General features: G+C 33.1%; 2 protein-coding genes across 4 annotated transcripts in view; one reads left to right on the top strand and one right to left on the bottom strand.

Annotated features, from left to right (window-relative positions):
• The window catches only part of LOC148306650 (sister chromatid cohesion protein PDS5 homolog B-like), a 30,819-nt gene extending 27,806 nt beyond the window's left edge, over positions 1-3,013 (top strand). For both annotated transcript variants that reach the window (XM_088264602.1, XM_088264601.1), the window contains exon 22: positions 549-3,013. In XM_088264602.1, coding sequence (XP_088120728.1) covers positions 549-665 — 117 coding nt within the window. In that variant the 3' untranslated portion in view covers positions 666-3,013. The remainder of the gene's footprint in view (positions 1-548) is intronic.
• A 1,884-nt stretch (positions 3,014-4,897) lies between these two features.
• Positions 4,898-18,851, bottom strand: part of LOC148306649 (clavesin-1-like) — a 39,823-nt gene continuing 25,869 nt past the window's right edge. For both annotated transcript variants that reach the window (XM_088264622.1, XM_088264624.1), the window contains exons 3-6: positions 15,313-15,534; positions 13,887-14,080; positions 6,374-6,490; positions 4,898-6,177 (exon numbers count right to left, since the gene is read on the bottom strand). In XM_088264622.1, the coding sequence (XP_088120748.1) occupies positions 5,926-6,177; positions 6,374-6,490; positions 13,887-14,080; positions 15,313-15,534 (785 nt within the window). In that variant the 3' untranslated portion in view covers positions 4,898-5,925. The remainder of the gene's footprint in view (positions 6,178-6,373; positions 6,491-13,886; positions 14,081-15,312; positions 15,535-18,851) is intronic.

Here is an 18,851-nt window from a genome sequence, read left to right as displayed (position 1 = left end):
GTCATTTGGCAGTTTGTAAAGACTTAAGAAATGTTAAAATAACTTTAAGGGATGTAATTTATTCTCTTTTATTTTGCATATCATGTCATTGCATGTTTGAAAAAAGTGTAACTTCATTTTGCCAACTTTATATAGTCACTTGTGTTTAGTGAGAAAAAATAAGATATCAACCGTAACATAAGTTATTTTAAAGCTAGCAAATTTGAAGTACACCTTCTTGAAAGATACCAAAATTGTGCTATTCTCCCAATATCGTAAATTGATTCTCTTTAAATGTTTTCTTTTTTCCAATATACCGTAGACCCTAATTGGTATACTAATTAGGGTCGCATACTAATTACAAGTAACCGCAAACCCAATTCCAATCTGTATGTTTTTAGGCGTCTCTCCCGCTCTACCAAAATATAACACTTATAAGCGTCTTCTTCTCTCTACCAACAGTATGTAAAAGACGCTTTTAAATGTTTCCCGCAAACAATATGATAACAGACATATGCGAGATAATCTTCTAAATTCATTTGTGTTTGAAAACATCTTTTTGTTTGCAGCCGTCCGAAGCATCGGAGACACAGATCCAGCTGCCCGGGCTCACCGACAGCGCGGAATCCGAGGCCCTGGAGTCGGGTCCGCCCATCAAGCGACAGATGGTGGATATTGAGGAGTGAACTCCCGGAATCACCGCAACCCATGTATTTCCCCCCCGCCAGGAAAAGTGAAACACTCGAACGGTGCAGTATTTGCCCCGATTCGGAACAATGGCCCCATCTTGTGTTGTGACATGTGTTTAGTATTTTTCGACTTAACGGGGCTCGAAAGAAAGTGCATTAAAAATATATTTTTCGGTTGTATTAGGACAACTAGTCAGTGATGCCGATAACCGACTAATGAAACGATAAAAAAGGATTCCTATTTTGCGGAAAATGGCACTTTCGGAACGGCGATGCGCCGTTTATATTATAGATTCGCTTTTTTCCCAGATATTTATTTTTCCTCCTTCCCACTTTGAATCCTCGGACAGACCGCCCGTCTTTCGATTCCGCAAAACTCTTTTCTTCGTTTACCAAATTGAAGCGGCGATGGAATGTTTTGAAAACTAAATAATGAATAGGAAATACGAAGATTTCACTAACGCTTTGTACCTAAACTATTTTGTCTCATTGGTGATCATTCAAAACTTTGACATTGCCTTAGGAATAATTTTCGGCATAGATACCTCGACCGGTTTTGCTACAATTGTCTTAGAACCGTTTTAAGTTTCTCAATTAGTTTGTAATGGCTGAACACGGCGTGGAAGCGAGAGAGAGAGAAGAACTATACTTAATATAGACTTGAGAGTTCCACATTTGTTACACCATCCACTCCTTGCACATCACGAAGTCTAATTATTTATAAGTTTAAACCAAATATTGCTCCCTTAATTGTGGGGTTTTTTCTTCTAAATTGACACTGCCCGTTTAGATTATTTTTTATCAGACTTTTTAAAATTAAATGATTAATGAAATATATTCTACCAATAATTACACAGATCAATGTGTTAAACTCATTGATATTTTTTTTAATCATCCTCCCATCATTCTAACACAATGAGAATGTTGTGCCACACTGTGACAAATAGTGAACATAAAATATTGCAATTTCCCTTAGTGAATGACCCTCAGAAATTAATTTTTCCCTTTTAAAAAAAAAAACTTGAATATATTTATAAAATCTGAAGAAACAAATATAAATGGCAAAACAGTTATTCATTTTTAAGGTTCTGGTGTTAAATACCGTGTCACATGTCATATTTATATTTTTTTTTAAAAATAAGTAAACTGCGCGACCAAACAAAAATCAGTCTTGAAAAAATCACAACCTATCAATTAATTAATTACCCATGAGTTTATCTCAGTTTTAATGAGATTTGCTTGTTTTTATTGAGATGTTACAACAATAGGCAGTTTTGTTTATTCTGAAGGAATGCTTGTTGTGAGTGGATCGGTGGCATCGAGTGGCCGGTGACACTCGCTGTCGAGTCCTGAGGGAGTGGATCGGTGGCACTCGCAGTGGAGTGCTTAAGGAGTGGGTCGGTGACACTCGCTGTGGAGTGCTAAGGCTGAAGATTAGGGAAAGAAAGCGTGTTTTGTAATATTTATGATAAGCATAGGGTATACTTAAATTACATATAACTAACGAGTATGTTTATGTGTTTGGTGACTATAAAACTTCTCAAATATGCCCCATTTATATTTGGTGTTTTGCACTCCTAGACAGAGATAAGTTGTATTTAGTTAAGTTTTACGTCAAATATTTTTTATTCATTCTTAACACTTTGGAACCCAGCTTTCCTGGTGTATAATATTTACTCAAAGGAGTAAATATTATTGAAAAATATTTAACAAAAATCTGTCAAAATTTATCATAATCTCCTTTTTTTGCGACATCTAAAATTTCTCTCTATTTTTTTTTGCTGTATTATATTTGAAGAATCCTCTTTGATTTTATTAATTGACTTGTATCCATGATAATCACTGCGTATTTGAATGTGATGTTCATCATCATTTAAAATGTGGTTACATAGTAGATGAATTATTAAAATATTTGTATAATTGGTATTGAAATATATACGGATCTCTTGATGTAAAATCATAACAACTGAATGTGTGGTCAATATTACATATTTTTATAAATGGTTTTTATTGCATAAACATTTTTTTTTTAAATATCATTTTGTTTTTATTGAGGCAGCGTCCAGAGAAATAAACTTTGTTTGTATTATATTGTTGTAATTGATTTGCATGTACAATTTGAAGAAGCAATTCAATAGTTTTATTTCGTAGCGTTTTGGAGCTGTATTCGCATCATTGCAAATCTTCTGTAGAAATTATTTTCCGAAATTGTGTAAAACGAGCGCCTTACAAATAACATGTAAATTATTTTTGTTCTATTTTTGTTTTATATAATATGTATAAGGAATAAGAAAATGATGTCGACTGTCAAAAATATTATAATAAACTTATTCTTTAGCTGAATATTCAATTGTTTTATTTCAATTTGTTATAAACACACACAGACACACACACACAGCGTGGCGTGGAGAGGTTAGGAGTCAGAATAATCGGCGGATATGAATGTGGAAGAGGCGGAAAATGTGTGCAGGCATGATGGTTAGTTAGAAAACCAGAGATTCAGCTAATATTTTAATATATTTTAGGAAATTAACTATGTGCTGATCAAAAAGTAAATGAGACTATATCAAAAAATTGATACAAAGACAATTTTGAGAAGGGAATATGGGAGGCATTTACAGGGCTTACGACCTGTCATCGGATAATAGATTTATAACTTAAATAAAATACATCAGTAATTTAATCCATTATTTATTTAATTCTAAAGTCAATCCCACTAACATTATATTCCTCTAATTATCACATTGTTTTGACAAAGAATTTTACATGAATATTATACATGCATGTTTCGGGCTGGAATTGTGAAGTACAATTTGAAGAATTTATATACCTATATGTGCTAAGTCATTTTTAATCAATTTATTTAAAAATAAGCATGTTTGAAATTTACTTAGCATAGAGAGTGTAATATTTAAGCCTACAAAGAAATTTATAGTGCATATTTAAACTTTAAAAAAATACATTTGGAATTAACTTTGTTTTTTGTCTTTTAAAATCCAGTTTTTTAAAAAAATATTAGTTTCAGTGACAGCTTGCCATCTAAGGTACACAAAATTGTAACATATTTTACTGCACCTAAACCCAAATTTCAATAATTTCAGATTTCATTTAAACTTTTGACCGCCGGTAGGTAGGTAATTATTATATTTAACTGCTGCAAATTTTTTTTTGGTAAAAATTTTCATCTTGGTACATTATAATTACCCCAAGAGATGTCTCTGCGTGTTTCAATATTGACACTGTCATAAACACTTATGCGTTTTGTACTTTGCATTTTACCACGCTGGTAAAATGCAAAGTGCAAAACATGAACATTTTAGATGGTCACTATCACGGCACAGAAATGTGAAACATGTAAGTATATTTGTGTCAGTAAAATATTGAATGGTTAACAGATTTTGGATGGCTGGAATGCCACAAGTTATGAAAATGACAAATTAGATACACACCATAATCTGTATATAATTGTACAAATAACGACTAAGTATGAAGAAGAATATAGAAAAAAAGGAAAAAAAATGTATCCTGTAGCAATATGTTTTTGTGTAATATTTTTTTTTAATTCTTATCATATTAATAAGAATCTAGAAGGTGCAAATCATTATTGATAAAATCTTTCTAACTAAATATATTTATATAAGAGCCAACCACTAAAGTACCAAAAAATGCCACTTTATATATTATTATTAATTAATTAAAATATGTTCTACTTACAGCTAATGAGAAAAACGCTAATAACATTATTAAAAAATACATTAACTACAAAGATTTATTAAAAAAATAGAGACAATGTCCCAATATTAAGATTAAATATATCTAAGTGCACAAAAGTAACACAAAAACGGTAATTAGATAGTTTTACCCGATCTAATTATTATTAACAAAGCTTAATGATTTATAGATTATTATTGTAGATCTGCAACTTCATATCGAAAAAATAAATCAATATATTTTTTTTAATCTGAAGAACAAAAGCTGAAAACAGATTTCCAATATTTTGTAATTTGGATCCTTATCTACTATGATTACACATAACAGTAGAAAAAAAGTATTAATCTGTCCTATAGCAAATTTTCCCAACAAAGTGATTATTTTTTACGATCCATATTTCCTTTTTATTGAATACCAAATGGTAGTTAGTTATTACAGCAATAACATTTTTAAATAGACAAAACATAAACACAAAAAAATGAAAATATAGAATTAAGAATAAAAAAATTATTTTAGAGATAATTAACCATCTCGCCTCGCCATACAAGTATTTAAAAATGCGTAATGCCTCAAATCAGGTGTGAAAAATATTCTACACTACGTAATACGTCAACAAAGATATTTGGTTTTTACTGTCTTCTGTTAAAAAGAGGGCTTTGTGACATGTCCCAAAGTCTTCAATTGTCATTAGGTTCAGAACTAGACATTTGGCATATGAGGTTTTAAATAATCGCTAATATAGTAAAAAGAAACTATGTATAACGTGACAGAGGATTGCAGATCTACAACGATGAAGTCATAATAACAATTAACCTTTCGCACACATATTTGTAGAACACAATTGGATGTAGCAATTTTAAAAAAAATCTAATTTCATATCCGTAATTCTAGGTGATTTTTTAAAGTAATAAGTATAACGTTAGTTACTTTTTTTCACCACAGTAGTTATAATAGTAATTTATAAAAATACATATACTAAAAAAGGAGTCAAGCCGATTCTACCATCTTTAAAGATAGATCCAGATATTTCTTTAATTGGACCCTCCAATAACAAAAATTGTATTGAAGTTAAAACTTTTTGGTCCTTCCCAATTAACCTGATAAAATATTTTTATAAATTACACTATAAGAAATTAAAATGTGATGGTTTCATCAATAGCGATAAGTTAATTAAACAAGAAGTTAACATTAAAAATACACCAGGGACTTGATCATAAACACTATTACATTGATATATGTTTAGGCCTATAATGGCCAGAAAATCAGTGAGAAATAGAAGACATTATGATGCATTAGGTATTCTTCTCTCGGTGATCCGGAGACTGACAATGTGTCAGGGCCAGCTTGCGGGATTCCAGGGGCAAGCATAGTGAAGCAGAGGAAACAAGTTCGTCCAAGGTTGTATGTGTAAATCCTACAACCTGAGGACGAGGAGAGCTGACCCCAACAGTCTACAATACGACAAGTTGGAATGGAGCCAGGAAGAAGAAGATACAGCCCTAGTTAGAGAGGCCTTTGAGAGCACAGCACACGTTGAACAGGTCTATTAGTCCACCTGCAGTTTGCGGAAACTGCCGATGACGCCGGTGCCGAGCTCGTCCTTCATGTCGCTGTCCAGCTTGATGTTGCTGTCGACGTCGATGGACATCTCGTCGAGAGCTAGGATGGCCTCCCGGCAGTCGCGGAGTCTCTTCTTCAGGGCGGCGATCATGTCGGCAATGGGCACCTCTCCGCCGTACTCCTTGGGGAGAATGGAGGGGTCAATCTTCTCCTTTAGTTCGTCTACCGTCTTGTGGAGCTATAAAAAATAGTATTGAGTGGTCTATTTCTATAAACTCTAGGATATTTTTCAAAAACTAATTCATGTTGATTTTTAAAATATGGCTATAAGTATTGAAACAAAACTGAATAATATCCTAAAAATAAATATCAACTTAGAATAATAATAAATAAATGATGATATAATGTTGTCATTTATGTAGTAAAAGTAATACCATGATCCGACTCTTCAGTTTGTCACTGAGTATAGACACTGCGAATACGACCAGCTGGTTGGCGTATGAGGGGATGTTCAGGAAATGGGTCTCCTTGTGTCGCATGGGGGTGGAGTTCTAAAACAGGGAAACAAGTTTCAATATCATAGTCGGATATTAACAATAGTCGGCTGACCAGGAAAACTGAATTAAAAGACCTTGGTGTCATAATGGACGAGAAACTTTTATTTTCTTCACATATTGAAGCCTGCGTTAATAAGGCCTACAGAAACTTAGGTTTTATTTTTCGAACCACTAAACCATTTAAAAATACATCCTCTCTTGTAACTTTATATAATGCTCATGTTCGTAGTCACCTCAAATTCGCCTCAGTCGTTTGGAACCCTCAGTACGCTATATATATAGCTCAACTTGATCGTATTCAAAATAAATTTCTAAAAATGTTGGATGGTAAGCTTCATTTAAGTTTCAACTCTTACGAAGAATCTTCAGCCTTCCATAAATTATCTTCACTTAGTAAACGTAGGAATATATCAGATTTATGTTTTTTGTATAATGTTATAAACAGTATAACTGAGAGCTAATCTTCTTGAGCAGATACCTCTTCACTGTCCAATTAGATTCACTATACAAAGTCATCTTTTTTATAATTCAGCACCATCAAATAACTAATTGAAAAATTCTTTTATATATTGAAGTTGTGGGAAATTCAATGAATATTGTACCCACCTTGACATGTTTTACTCCAATCTTTCTAACTTTAAAGTAAAATTATTCGAAATTTTAAAAACCGAAAAGGTTAATTATATTCCCAGTCGTCTCCTTTTCTTCTTTTCCTATCACTGTCATCTCCTTTTCTCTTTATCCCATCCTTATCTCATATCTCTTGTTTTATATAGATTTTTTCTCTCTTACTTTTCCTATGTATAAATGTGAAAAACTAATTGGTATTCATGATTTTTTTTGTATTCTGATTTTTCATGTATTGAAACTGTTGTTTTTCCTTCTAATAAAATAAAATTAAAAAAATTAGAATTAAAATATCAACAAAAAAATACCAATTTCATTCATAAAAATGTATAAAAGTAAATATTTAACCACCCTACTCTCGGGTTATTTTCAGGCATATTTTTTATAAACAAGCAAAAGAATCACAACGTTTACTGTCACAAAATGTTGTCAGGTATGAAACCTGACAAAAATTTGTAAGTGTATCCGGTACGCATTAAATATTTTTTCTCGTGCGCGTAGGTCATACGGGTTAGCGCGGAATGGTGAAGAAAACCCGCGCGTATCACGTACGATCACATGAGATAACTCCTACATATAGGCAATCTATGTAACACTATTGCGAAATAAATCGCTCCAAATTTGTATAACGTACCCAAACGTAATTTTATTCAATACGAAAGGAAATTCCCAAAAAGTTTAAGAATTGAAATAGAACATTTTCTTTCCCAATAGTGTTTTTCTTCAGAAGGTCTTCAAGTGGTCTGTTGAAATAGATTTAATAAGATAACTAATAAAAAGTGGACACGAGACAAGTTTGGAAGAGAAGAGAAACAGCAGTAAAGTATAACTAGTACACGGATGAATAAATTAGTCATTTGAAGAGTTTGCGTCTCGATTTGGGGGCAAGGCCGCTCCGAACCACTTTCCTAACTTCGGATGAAATATCATTTAGTATGATAATCCGCTTTACCAATTATTTATAGGTACCTTTGTCTATTCAAATAAGTATTAGCCATGAAAACATTATTACGAAGGTCTAAAGTTGACGTCTTTGGGTTAATTTGGACAAAAGTGATCATTTCATTGACACTTAGAAACATATTTATAGTGTAACAATTCATATATAATTGTGTATCAATTCATGTATTGAAACATAAACGAATCTATTATTTTGAGAAATAAAAAGACTTTGTTTTTTGATCCATTCACATTGTGAGTAGATCAAAAAACAAAGTTTTTTTATTTCTCAAAATAATATATCACTATGATCCACAAAATCAATGCTTTCAATATTCAAAATATAAACGCATCTATTCAAAGTGATACGATTTCGTTTTTTTCAAATTAAATTAACGAAACAATATGTACTGTCTTTAAAAATCGTTAAATATAATTATTTTATTAGTTGAATATGAAATTTAATTTAATAAGAAATATGAATTAAATTATATGAGTTTAAATAAAAGAAAAGTTTTTTTTTTTAATTTTCTGCTTTTTAAATGAATAACAATAATACAATTTTCCACCCATATATTTTACATAAATGTAATAAAAAGTAGAAAGTTTAGAATTATTAAATTATCTGGAGTCTCAGACAAAAAATATTTTGTTTGACTTGTGTAGAGCCGTTTTTAAAGACTACTTTTCGCGATATGCTTTGTGGCTCTGGCTGCTTTAAAATCGTAAAAAAATAGCACAATTTAGTTTTTACAATTGAATTGCAATTTTTACACATTTAGTTTTTAAATACATATTTTTCGACAGCCAGCATTACTGCTATGAACAACTCAATCGTTTAGACAAAATGCATTCAAGAGTCGAGTTTAGGTCGATAACTTCGCATGGCCGTACACAAACTACTGGAGTCAGTCCACGCTCTATTCTCCATTTACTGCTAACCTCGTGTTGCAACACCGTTCAAGTTACGAGAACTTGAAGTTCTTCTTTGTGGTAAGGTATCATTTTAACTGAGATTGGAAACAAAGTTGAACAAACCTCTCAGACATTATAACACTACCAATTCATCTATTATTCACTTGTCATTTAATTTCTTATGATTCCCTGGCCATTCAGATACCGAATTGAGGAATATCCTTATCCTGAATTGAGAAGCGCCTTTGAGGTAGTTTTTTTACGAAAATGGCGCTACATAATTTATCCATATTTATTATTATTATTATTATTTATCCCGCTAAAAATGGGCTGTTATAAATTCCCGAGGAACCCTCATTCAGCCACACATTTTATTTTTAAAGTATTTGACTTCATATACTAAAAATACGAATGTAATATAATGAAAAATACGTATTACAAAATAATTTACTCTATTCAAGACTTCCTCGATATCTCTGTCCGTTTACCGAATTATTTTAATTAAAAATAAATAAAAGAAAGATATATTTTAAATTCAAATGCAGATAACTTTCATTATTCATTTGGGCCCCAATCAACAAAGCCCATTCTCAGGGTACCATGGTATCGATATAATGAAATGCTTTAGAGGCTACATGCCATAATAACCCCTAAACATACTAAAAAATAAAAGATCACAATTTAATGTTTAATCATAAATAAATAAAACAGCCATGTAGAGCTTAAGAAATAAATAAAACGACTGTCAACAGTAGATAATAATTTTGATGTTTTTATATTTTACAAAATGAATCTATTTTCTTGGATTTTTTTATTCATCTGCCAATATTGACTTAATTTTATTCACCGATAACTAGCTAAGATAAGTATTCCCAGATTACGAAACGTATAAATATCATTAATTTAATGCATAAATGTGTATTTTATGCCTGTTTAGAGCTGGCATGGCTGTTTCGAAATATACGCCATTAACTCGCTAGTGTACGAGGATGATTATTGGATTTCATCAAATCGATAACATTTTGCAATCAGTGTATAGTATAATGATACGATTTGCTATTATTGGTAAACGGCAGTGTGTGGTATATCCTGAATAAGTTTCCCCAATGATGCAACGTTCGCCGTCCTCGTGTGCAAATATTAGCAAACCATCCCATGGATGTAAAGTTCACAATATAGAAGAATAAGTACCAAAAGTTTTTCAATCAATTTTAGACTTTAAGGACCCCGGAAAATATAATTCTTTAATTATGGTCCTACCTACCTATAAGGTCCGCCTCCGTATTGTTATGGTCAGCACGCTTGGCTACCCGTACTGGAGGTCCTGAGTTCGATTCCCAGCGGGGGGTCAAATAAATATAGGTGATTTTTTCGCTCTAATATTTATTCAATATTACCTTGGACTGGTACCTGAAGCGGAGGGCTGATCGCCTTTTCTTAATTTGTTAACCATTAAGATAATACTGCGTTTATATGGTGCAGTGCCCTATGCACTATCGGATAAGGGTTTGAAGTGAAGTGAGTCACAAGTGAGTAATCTGAGGATATTAAATAGTGCCATGGAAAACAATATTGCTATATAATAGTGCTATGACTATTCGATAGTCAGTATGGAAAAAAATATCACATGTGAAAATAAAATATCAATAAAAATTTGGTTAACAATTAAATAAGTCATGAGCTAATTTTCAAGGTGGTAATTTATTCGTGTCATGTAAATGAATTTACCTAAATGTTACTCTAACATTTTCTGTTCCTTCTCCTTGATTGAAAAAAGATCTCTTCAAGAAAATTTATTCGTTATTATTTCCTTTTATTTTTATACGGAAAAATAGAAATGTCATTATTTTTATTTCCTTCCTGTAACAAAGTTGACTGAATTGTACTCCATGTAGCTTGTAGATGGTCATGACTTAGAAATATGTTATTTTTAATAACTTTTTTTTCATGCTAAAATAAATATTTGTTTTTGTATAACACACACAAATATTTAAATTTTTATATAGGTATTTCAAACGCAAATAAAACAATATAAAGCAATATAGCATACAATATGGTATGAAGAGAATCGTAATAATAAACTGGAAAATATGGTTAATAACCCAGAAATAAACTGTTTATAAGAACTCCTAAACTCAAAACAAAGCTTGATATTCAATTAAGTGATTCACATTAAACTATTTTTTTAAATTCCTATTAATTTAATCACCCAAGTTTTTAGGGATCATGTCATTTTTCTCCAGTACTTGTATATTCCAGACCAATTGATAAATTGCTTCCTTGGATTTCTATCGGAATAAACGGAATCGAACTAGCGACGCCAATTACGCAGTCAGGCGTCTATGATTCGCTTTATGCAGTTGATATAGGTTTGTTAAGCTACAAAATAATTGAGTGATGACCACCGTCAGACTGGGAGCAGTATATTGTACAGTTAGTAGTCAGTACGTACAGCAGCAGCTGATTCCAAAGGGAAAGTGGATAGACCGGTTTCAAGGCAAAGTCGTGCATGTTGCTCGCCTACAGGCCCTACACGGTGCCAAAAAACTCTAGTGTTTAATATCTATGTAAATAGTTGTTCCGAAAAATACAAAACGCAATATCAGTTGTCATCATACTGTGCCTGTTTAAAAACTCAATTCGATCCGTTGAAATCAAATCCAGATTTGAGTTCAAATTACTGTTATTTTCTGTTTGGTTTCCATTTCTCCGGCCAAAATTGACCCATTTCGATAGCCCGCAACTTAATTTTCTTTAAACTCGGGTAACATTTAACGTAATTGAATTTTTTGCTTAAAACACCGTTTTTGTATTGAAAAATAGTTTTTCTTCGAAATAAATACATAGTTTTGAAAAGAAAACAGTTATTAAAAGGTAAGGAGTTAACAAAATATATAAATATATTTTTAATACATTTTTTTTAAATGTGCGCGAAAAAACGTCTGGTTTTTCGCGTAGCCGATCGTTTACTGCATTGTATGTTTTCGAGGTATCAGAATCGTTCATATAAAGTTGGAAGTGAAACTACGATTCACAATCGAAAGTGTGTCGTAAGTTGGTAAAGAGCGGTCACCCTTATGTCATGTTATCTTGGACGTGACGATTTTCGATGCCAACTTTAAACTAAAACTTCAGAGCTTTCTAAACTTTGGTGATTGCCAAATATTTTTTTAAATTAAAAAATGGAAAAATAGTATGGATATTACGGGCCACCGTACATTAGGATAAGCTGTGCAGACGAGTTGAGTGTTCTCGGAGTGGATGTAATTATGTCGATTGTGCTTAAAAGGTGACTGCATTACCGGATACCGGGAAGTGCCGTTTTCTTTATTCATCAAATTTTGATTCAGTACATTGTTATACGTATACAAAACGTCACATACAGAACTCCAACCTTAATCAAAATTTTTTCGTCGTTTGATTGAGTTACATTGAAGCAGTATATTGTAGCCAAAAAAGTTTGGTTTACGGAATTCTAACACATGTTTCTTTTGGTCAAAATATTTTTGATTGTTATGCAAAGTTGTACAATCTGCTTCCATTATCCATAAAATCATTAAAAATATAAACTAAATATAAAAGAGCTAGTCATAAATGGATAATGGAGTTGGGTAGATCTAAAATAGATCGCCATATCGTATTTGATTACATGTGACAAACAATTTTTTTTTCGTATATGTAGTTTTATAAATAAGTATTGGAAAATGTGCTCTCGGTACGGGAAAATTAAGTAAAGGCACATTATTGTATTCTTCTTATGTAAGAATTATTGGCTTCATCCCAACTTATCGTCTTTGATGACTGTTCGGGTCAGCTCTCCTCGTCCTCAGGTTGTAGGTCCTTCTATCATGGGCAACGTCACCTAGGTCATGCCTTCGAATCATGTTATCTTTCTGCAGCATCCATGAATTCTTTGGTCTTCCTCTAGATGCCTTTCGAGGAAAATCTATGGCAATTGCCTGGTTTACAATGGTTCACAATATGATCAGGTTCTCTGCGCTCTATGTACCCCATACCATCTCAATTGGCCTTCCTCTACCTTACTATTGATGCCTGCTACACCCAGGCTTCCACGAATGCGTGAACTCTTTATTTTATATAATTTATATTTGAAGCAATAACTTTTTGATTTTCCATTTTATAATTCAAACTACTTAATTAATTTTATATTTTATAACTTTTTTTCAAAATAACTATAAATATTTTATTATAACTTAGTTATAATGTTTCGAAGCTCACCGCTTCTTTTTCAAGACTGATTAATACTAAAACACTATCTACATAACATAATTCCAAATATTTTGGCCGTTAGGCAAAAGAGCTTGGGTAGATCTCAAGTGGCTTTATTTTTTGTATTGATTAGCAGTCACAGTCAGAAGGGATCAGGGATGTTGAGTGATTGCAAACATATTTAATAACCGATTTTTAGAAAAATCGTTTAGGTACTCGTGTATTTATTAGTTGTAAATTATTATCTTTAATTTGTCTCCAAGGGACACTCCAGCTGACCATTATTTTAATTTGCAATTATGTGTTCTTCTTCTAACCCTTATCCGCACCCAATGGTGCATAGGGCACTGCATCCTATAGAAGCAGTGTTATCTTGATCGTTAAATACAAGAAGGAAAGGTGATCAGCCCTCCACTTCAGGTACTAGTCCAGGGTAATATGGAATAAATATTAGAGTGAAAAATCACCTATTTTTATTTGACCCCCCCTGGGAATCGAACCAGGGACCTCCAGAACGGTAGCCGAGTGTGCTGACTATTACACTATGGAGTCGGAGGTGGGTATTTATTAGTTGTAAATTATTATCTTTATTTTGTCTCTAAGGGACACTCCAGCTGACCATTATTTTAATTTGCAATTATGTATTTGATTAAATAAAAATATATATATTTAAAAATACCTGTATGCATCCCATGATGGCTTTGATGTCAGCCAGAGACCATAGACTGACGTGGCCCATGAGCAGGCCGCTCTCGTCGTTGATGTAAGTGTACCCGTACACCTGATTCAGCTGGTCGTCCATGAGGGACTCGCAGACGAGCGAGTGCGCGCGCGCCATCTGCTCCGACGTGAACTTGTAAGGGTCGAATCGTCCTGAAACAACAACGTCTCTGTCACCACAAACGACCGACAACTAAAGAAAACTCTGCCTTAAGGCACGCATCACCAAACGTCGAACTAAATGTTGTTGGTATCGTAATCTAGTTTTTTAAAGAGACTGGGTGATTAACCCTGCGCTCTCAAGGCCTGGGCGGGTGCCCTGAAGGATGGCTCATCCTGGTTTTTCTGTAGGGGTGTATTCCTTTCCTTAGCTTAATGTTAACCTATAATATAAACAATTTATTGGTGTGTGCAAATCCTTGTTCACAAATCTGGTATTTTCCACTTGGGATTTATTTTTCACTTTGACATCTTAATATAGATGAAGAAGAATATGGAAGTCTTAAAGTCATAAGTTATAAGTCACACTTATAACGACTTTAAAATAATTAATGTTTTACTTAGTAAATACCACTATTTCTTAAAATCTACTGTGTCACGTGTTTCGATGCATTCCGCATCATTTTCAAACACCGTACGGGTTTGAAAATGATGCGGAATGCATCGAAACACGTGACACAGTAGATTTTAAGAAATAGTGGTATTTACTAAGTAAAACATTAATTAAAATGGATAGATTTTACCACAAAGTGACTGCCGAATCAATTAATGACTTTAAAATTATTTAGTAAACGAAGACCTAAAATAAATAAAACATAAAGAAGAAATAAAATAGTCTGGACGAAGAAGAATATATGGAAATTTAGGTATTTACAAGGTTTTCGACTTGTAGTAGGCTGGTTAAGTGATCATTTTACTCAAGAGTAATAGATAGACGAGGAAGAATCTATATTATTCCTCGTCTAACCTCTTCGTCCTTCCTCGATTTTCATAAGTCTGGGTATTTTTACAGGGCTTATGACTCATTATAGGCTGGTTAGATGATCAACATTCACCATTCAACCCATGATTGACAACCACACTACTCAATTTTTTCAAGAATCGTGGAAGGTATAGTGAATTTTTAAAGGTCATAACCCTTGTTAATACCAAGACTTTCATATTCTTCCTCATCTGTATTGAGATGTCAATATATGTAGATTTTTTGCTGATTTCTGCGATCGATCGGAGAGTCAATTTTAAAAAAGATCGTAGAGTCTACACTATCTGAGTGTGGTCTAAAACATCTTTAGAAGATACTTAAAAAATATACTAATATAGTAATAGGAGTAGTCCGGGCATACCAGGATCGCAGGAATAATGAGGAGGTAAGAGTATCTCGTTACCCGCGCAGGAGAGGATGATCTGCCTGTTGTTGGCGTCCCGCTTGAGCAGCGGCACGAGGTAGCCGCTGTCCACGATGGCCTCCAGGCTCGGGTCCGCGATGTCCAGCTTCTGAAACCACTGCGGGTACAGCTCGCGCACCGTCAGGTACTTCTCCAGCATGGCGCACGCCTGCGGCACCGAGAACTTCTTGGTGCGCAGAAAGCGTAGCAGGAAAGGACCGTCTGGGGACAACATGATAACAGTCATTAGGCTGCAAGTGTATTCAAGACAAATAAAAGGAGTGCAGATGGAAGGGGTTTCTTAAATATGCTGCAAGATGTAGATACTGCAAACACGAGATCGACTCTTGAATGAGATGCAGAGACTGCAAACAGGAGATCGACTCTTGAATAAGTGAAGAGACTGCAAACACGAGATCGATTCTTGGATAAGATACAAAATGCAGAGACTGTAAACGCGTGATCGATCAAGCAATGCAGCTAAAATTACCTGCGCTGATATACAGTGTACAATATATAATGGCTCTGACAAAATGATCTCTTGATTTTTTTTAAAATTATTTTTGCACATGTCTTTTTATTTGCTTGGAAATAGTACAGCTTTACATTTTAAAAAGTATAAAATAAAAAAATAGTTACAGTAATAAAAATAAAGCCAATTACACAATTCCACAAATTTGTAAGTTTCACAGAAAAGATAGAATATCATATATTTTTTGGATCTAAAACCAATCCTCACTGGAAACACTCGGTTGAAGTGGGATTGAATTCTTGATTTGTCTGCAAGTGACGGAGACAAATCGAGAATTCAATCCAATCCAAGATGAATACTGTAAAGGTTCACTTGGTAAAAGTGGAATTGAATTCTACGAATGTATAAAAAGAATTACGAAGTTCATACGATAAAAAGACTACCAAACGATAGATGAATGAGATTGGAAGGTCAGACAGATAGAGCTGGACATCAATAGATCAGAGCTAAAATAATGATGCTGGTTCGTCTCCTAGCTGATCGGACGCCAAGCTGCAAAACGTGGACATAATAATAAGCGAGAGACAACAAAAGATAATGATTTATTATCCTCTCTTTTCTTGTCTATTTTTATAAGCAAAATCAGCGTCATATGTCGTTGGCAGCCATAATGTCTAAAATATGTTAATTAATTTGAGAAATGCAAATATAATAAATTATCATTGGTTCATAAACACTTACGGCATGTAATTATTTCACAACATGATTCCGAAAATAACTCGTTGCAGTAAATTCATGCGTAAATTATGCAAATGCGTGCGTTAGCGATGTTTTGCTATTTTAAAAATATATATTTTACTTAATAAAAATTACAAGCAATAAAATTTACCAAACAACATGTTGAGATATCAATAAAATATTTTTTACTCCCTAACTACTCAAAGGGAGAAAAAAATGAATTAGAGATAATTGAAAATATTAGAAAAGTTCTCTAAAGTGGTATGGACATGTGGAGCGAATGCATAACGAGATAATGACTTAGTATATTTGACGAATGTGAACGGGAGAACAGAACGAGGCTGGCCGAAAAAGCCCTGGTACGACCAGATCAATCAGAAACTAAAATCTGATGATCTCAAAAGTCTACGTAATCAGAGGGCATGTATAACTAGATGTATAGATGTGATAAATTTGTATGTCAAGACAGAAAAGTGGCATTACATCCTCTCTGCCTACCCTCATACCCCTGCAGAAAAACGTCGTGATGATAGTTACAGTAGTAGTAGTAGTTAAAAATCTTTTATTTAACTACAAATCAATATCCAATCTGCTTAAATTGTAAATTATTTCCACGAGTTTCATCTAATGAACAAGTAATGATGCATTATATTATATTGCATTGAATACCGAGATTTATTTATCCCGAAAAACAAACCGTTTAAAAACTATTAGCCAACTCTGAAAAGCTTTACTTAAAAACTACACAAAGTGACAAAGATGGCGTCATGCTCTGTTTCGATTCTGCAAGATCATGAACCAAAACAAGTAAATTAATTCATGAAATACTTATGCCTACGTATTAGTAGGTCCATCCTATTAGTCCAATATTTCATCAGGGGTCATTCAAACGCCAAGGTCTGTTTTAGTTTTAAGGAAAAATCTCCATTAAAACACAGTTAATCTTTAAAGTATTTCTAAACACATTTTCTCGAGAAGATGTCAAGAAAAACACGAATGCAAGATGTCGAAACACAAGCGCATGGCAAAACCAACACATTAACAGAGTAAATTAACATTTTCCCGTCATCAAATACAATTATTTACCTTTTATGTAAACTTGTTATTTTCAACAAAGAGATGGCTTTTATTCACATTTCAATGGCTTTTATTCACATTCCATTACTTAAGGTGCAGACACACATATTTTGTATATTAAAAGCATTGTTAACTTTGTGGTATGGTAATATAACACTCTCCTTATCATTCATCGTTCACAGTGTAATACCACTCTACTAAACACTGATTCGTGACTACCGATTGAATGATTATTCCGAAACCGGTACTTACGAATTAGTGTTTATTAAAGTGGTATTACACAATGTGAAGGATGAATGATAAGGAGAGTTATGCAGATACACATGCTATTAATGAGAATGCTTATATAGGCATAATAAAGAAACCTATTCACACATCGCTCACTCCTTTCAAGAACGTCATAAATCAAAAATTGTCAATTTTCAGTTGTGCATGTTTTCGGAAAACCCAGAAAATGTACTATATCCCAGCAGAAGCGGCATATTTTTAACTTACCCGCTACAGGGCAGAAAGTGTTATTTTGCATTTTAAAGAAATGGTATTGTTTAATAATTTTTTTAAATATACTAAATATTTTTCAAATGGAGAAAAAACATTCAGGTTTTTTACCTAAAAAGATCTGTTGCACAGTAAAAAGTTAAATAAGTGGTTTGATTTTATTTTTAATACATTTCATTATATTTTTAAACTTTAAAAACTATCTCCTGAAAAATCAAGTTTTTTGATGTGATGTTGTTGAAAGGAGTGAGCAACATGCTTAAAGCACCCCCCCCCCTTCAACTCGCGCTGCAAGTAGCATGCCCGAAAATCGAACGGCTGTCTATTTTTGAGCATGCTCATTTCTAGCAAGGAACGTGCACACATGCTACTAAGTAGTAATTGCTCAAATGTAACATGCCCATTTGCTTAAATGTAGCATGTGTATCCAAACCTTTATGTTGACGTAGACTATGAACGCGAGCCTCCTTCACGATCACAATAGAAAACATCACTTATGTCGTTTATGTTTTTACTCAATAGTAAATTTGTTCGTGTCAAAGCATGGGATATCCTTTCGTTGTGTAATGGAAAAACGATGTTTATTATGTATGTCTTCAATACGTCACTATCGCGTTTTTTTTTTAAATATATAGAGGTTAAGTTGCAATACTAATGCATGTGGTATATTATGACCTCCTTAAGTCGAGATAATTGATAGTCTATAACGTAATTTTCATTACACCCAGGTAAAGTTTAATGTTAGTGAATTTTT

The sequence above is a fragment of the Brachycentrus maculatus genome, unplaced genomic scaffold, assembly GCF_059751285.1.
Source record: "Brachycentrus maculatus isolate JH-2025_06_01 unplaced genomic scaffold, ASM5975128v1 h1tg000234l, whole genome shotgun sequence".
NCBI lineage: Eukaryota > Metazoa > Arthropoda > Insecta > Trichoptera > Brachycentridae > Brachycentrus > Brachycentrus maculatus.
Note: the sequence above shows the minus strand (reverse complement) of the source record. Positions and strands in the feature narration are given on the sequence as shown.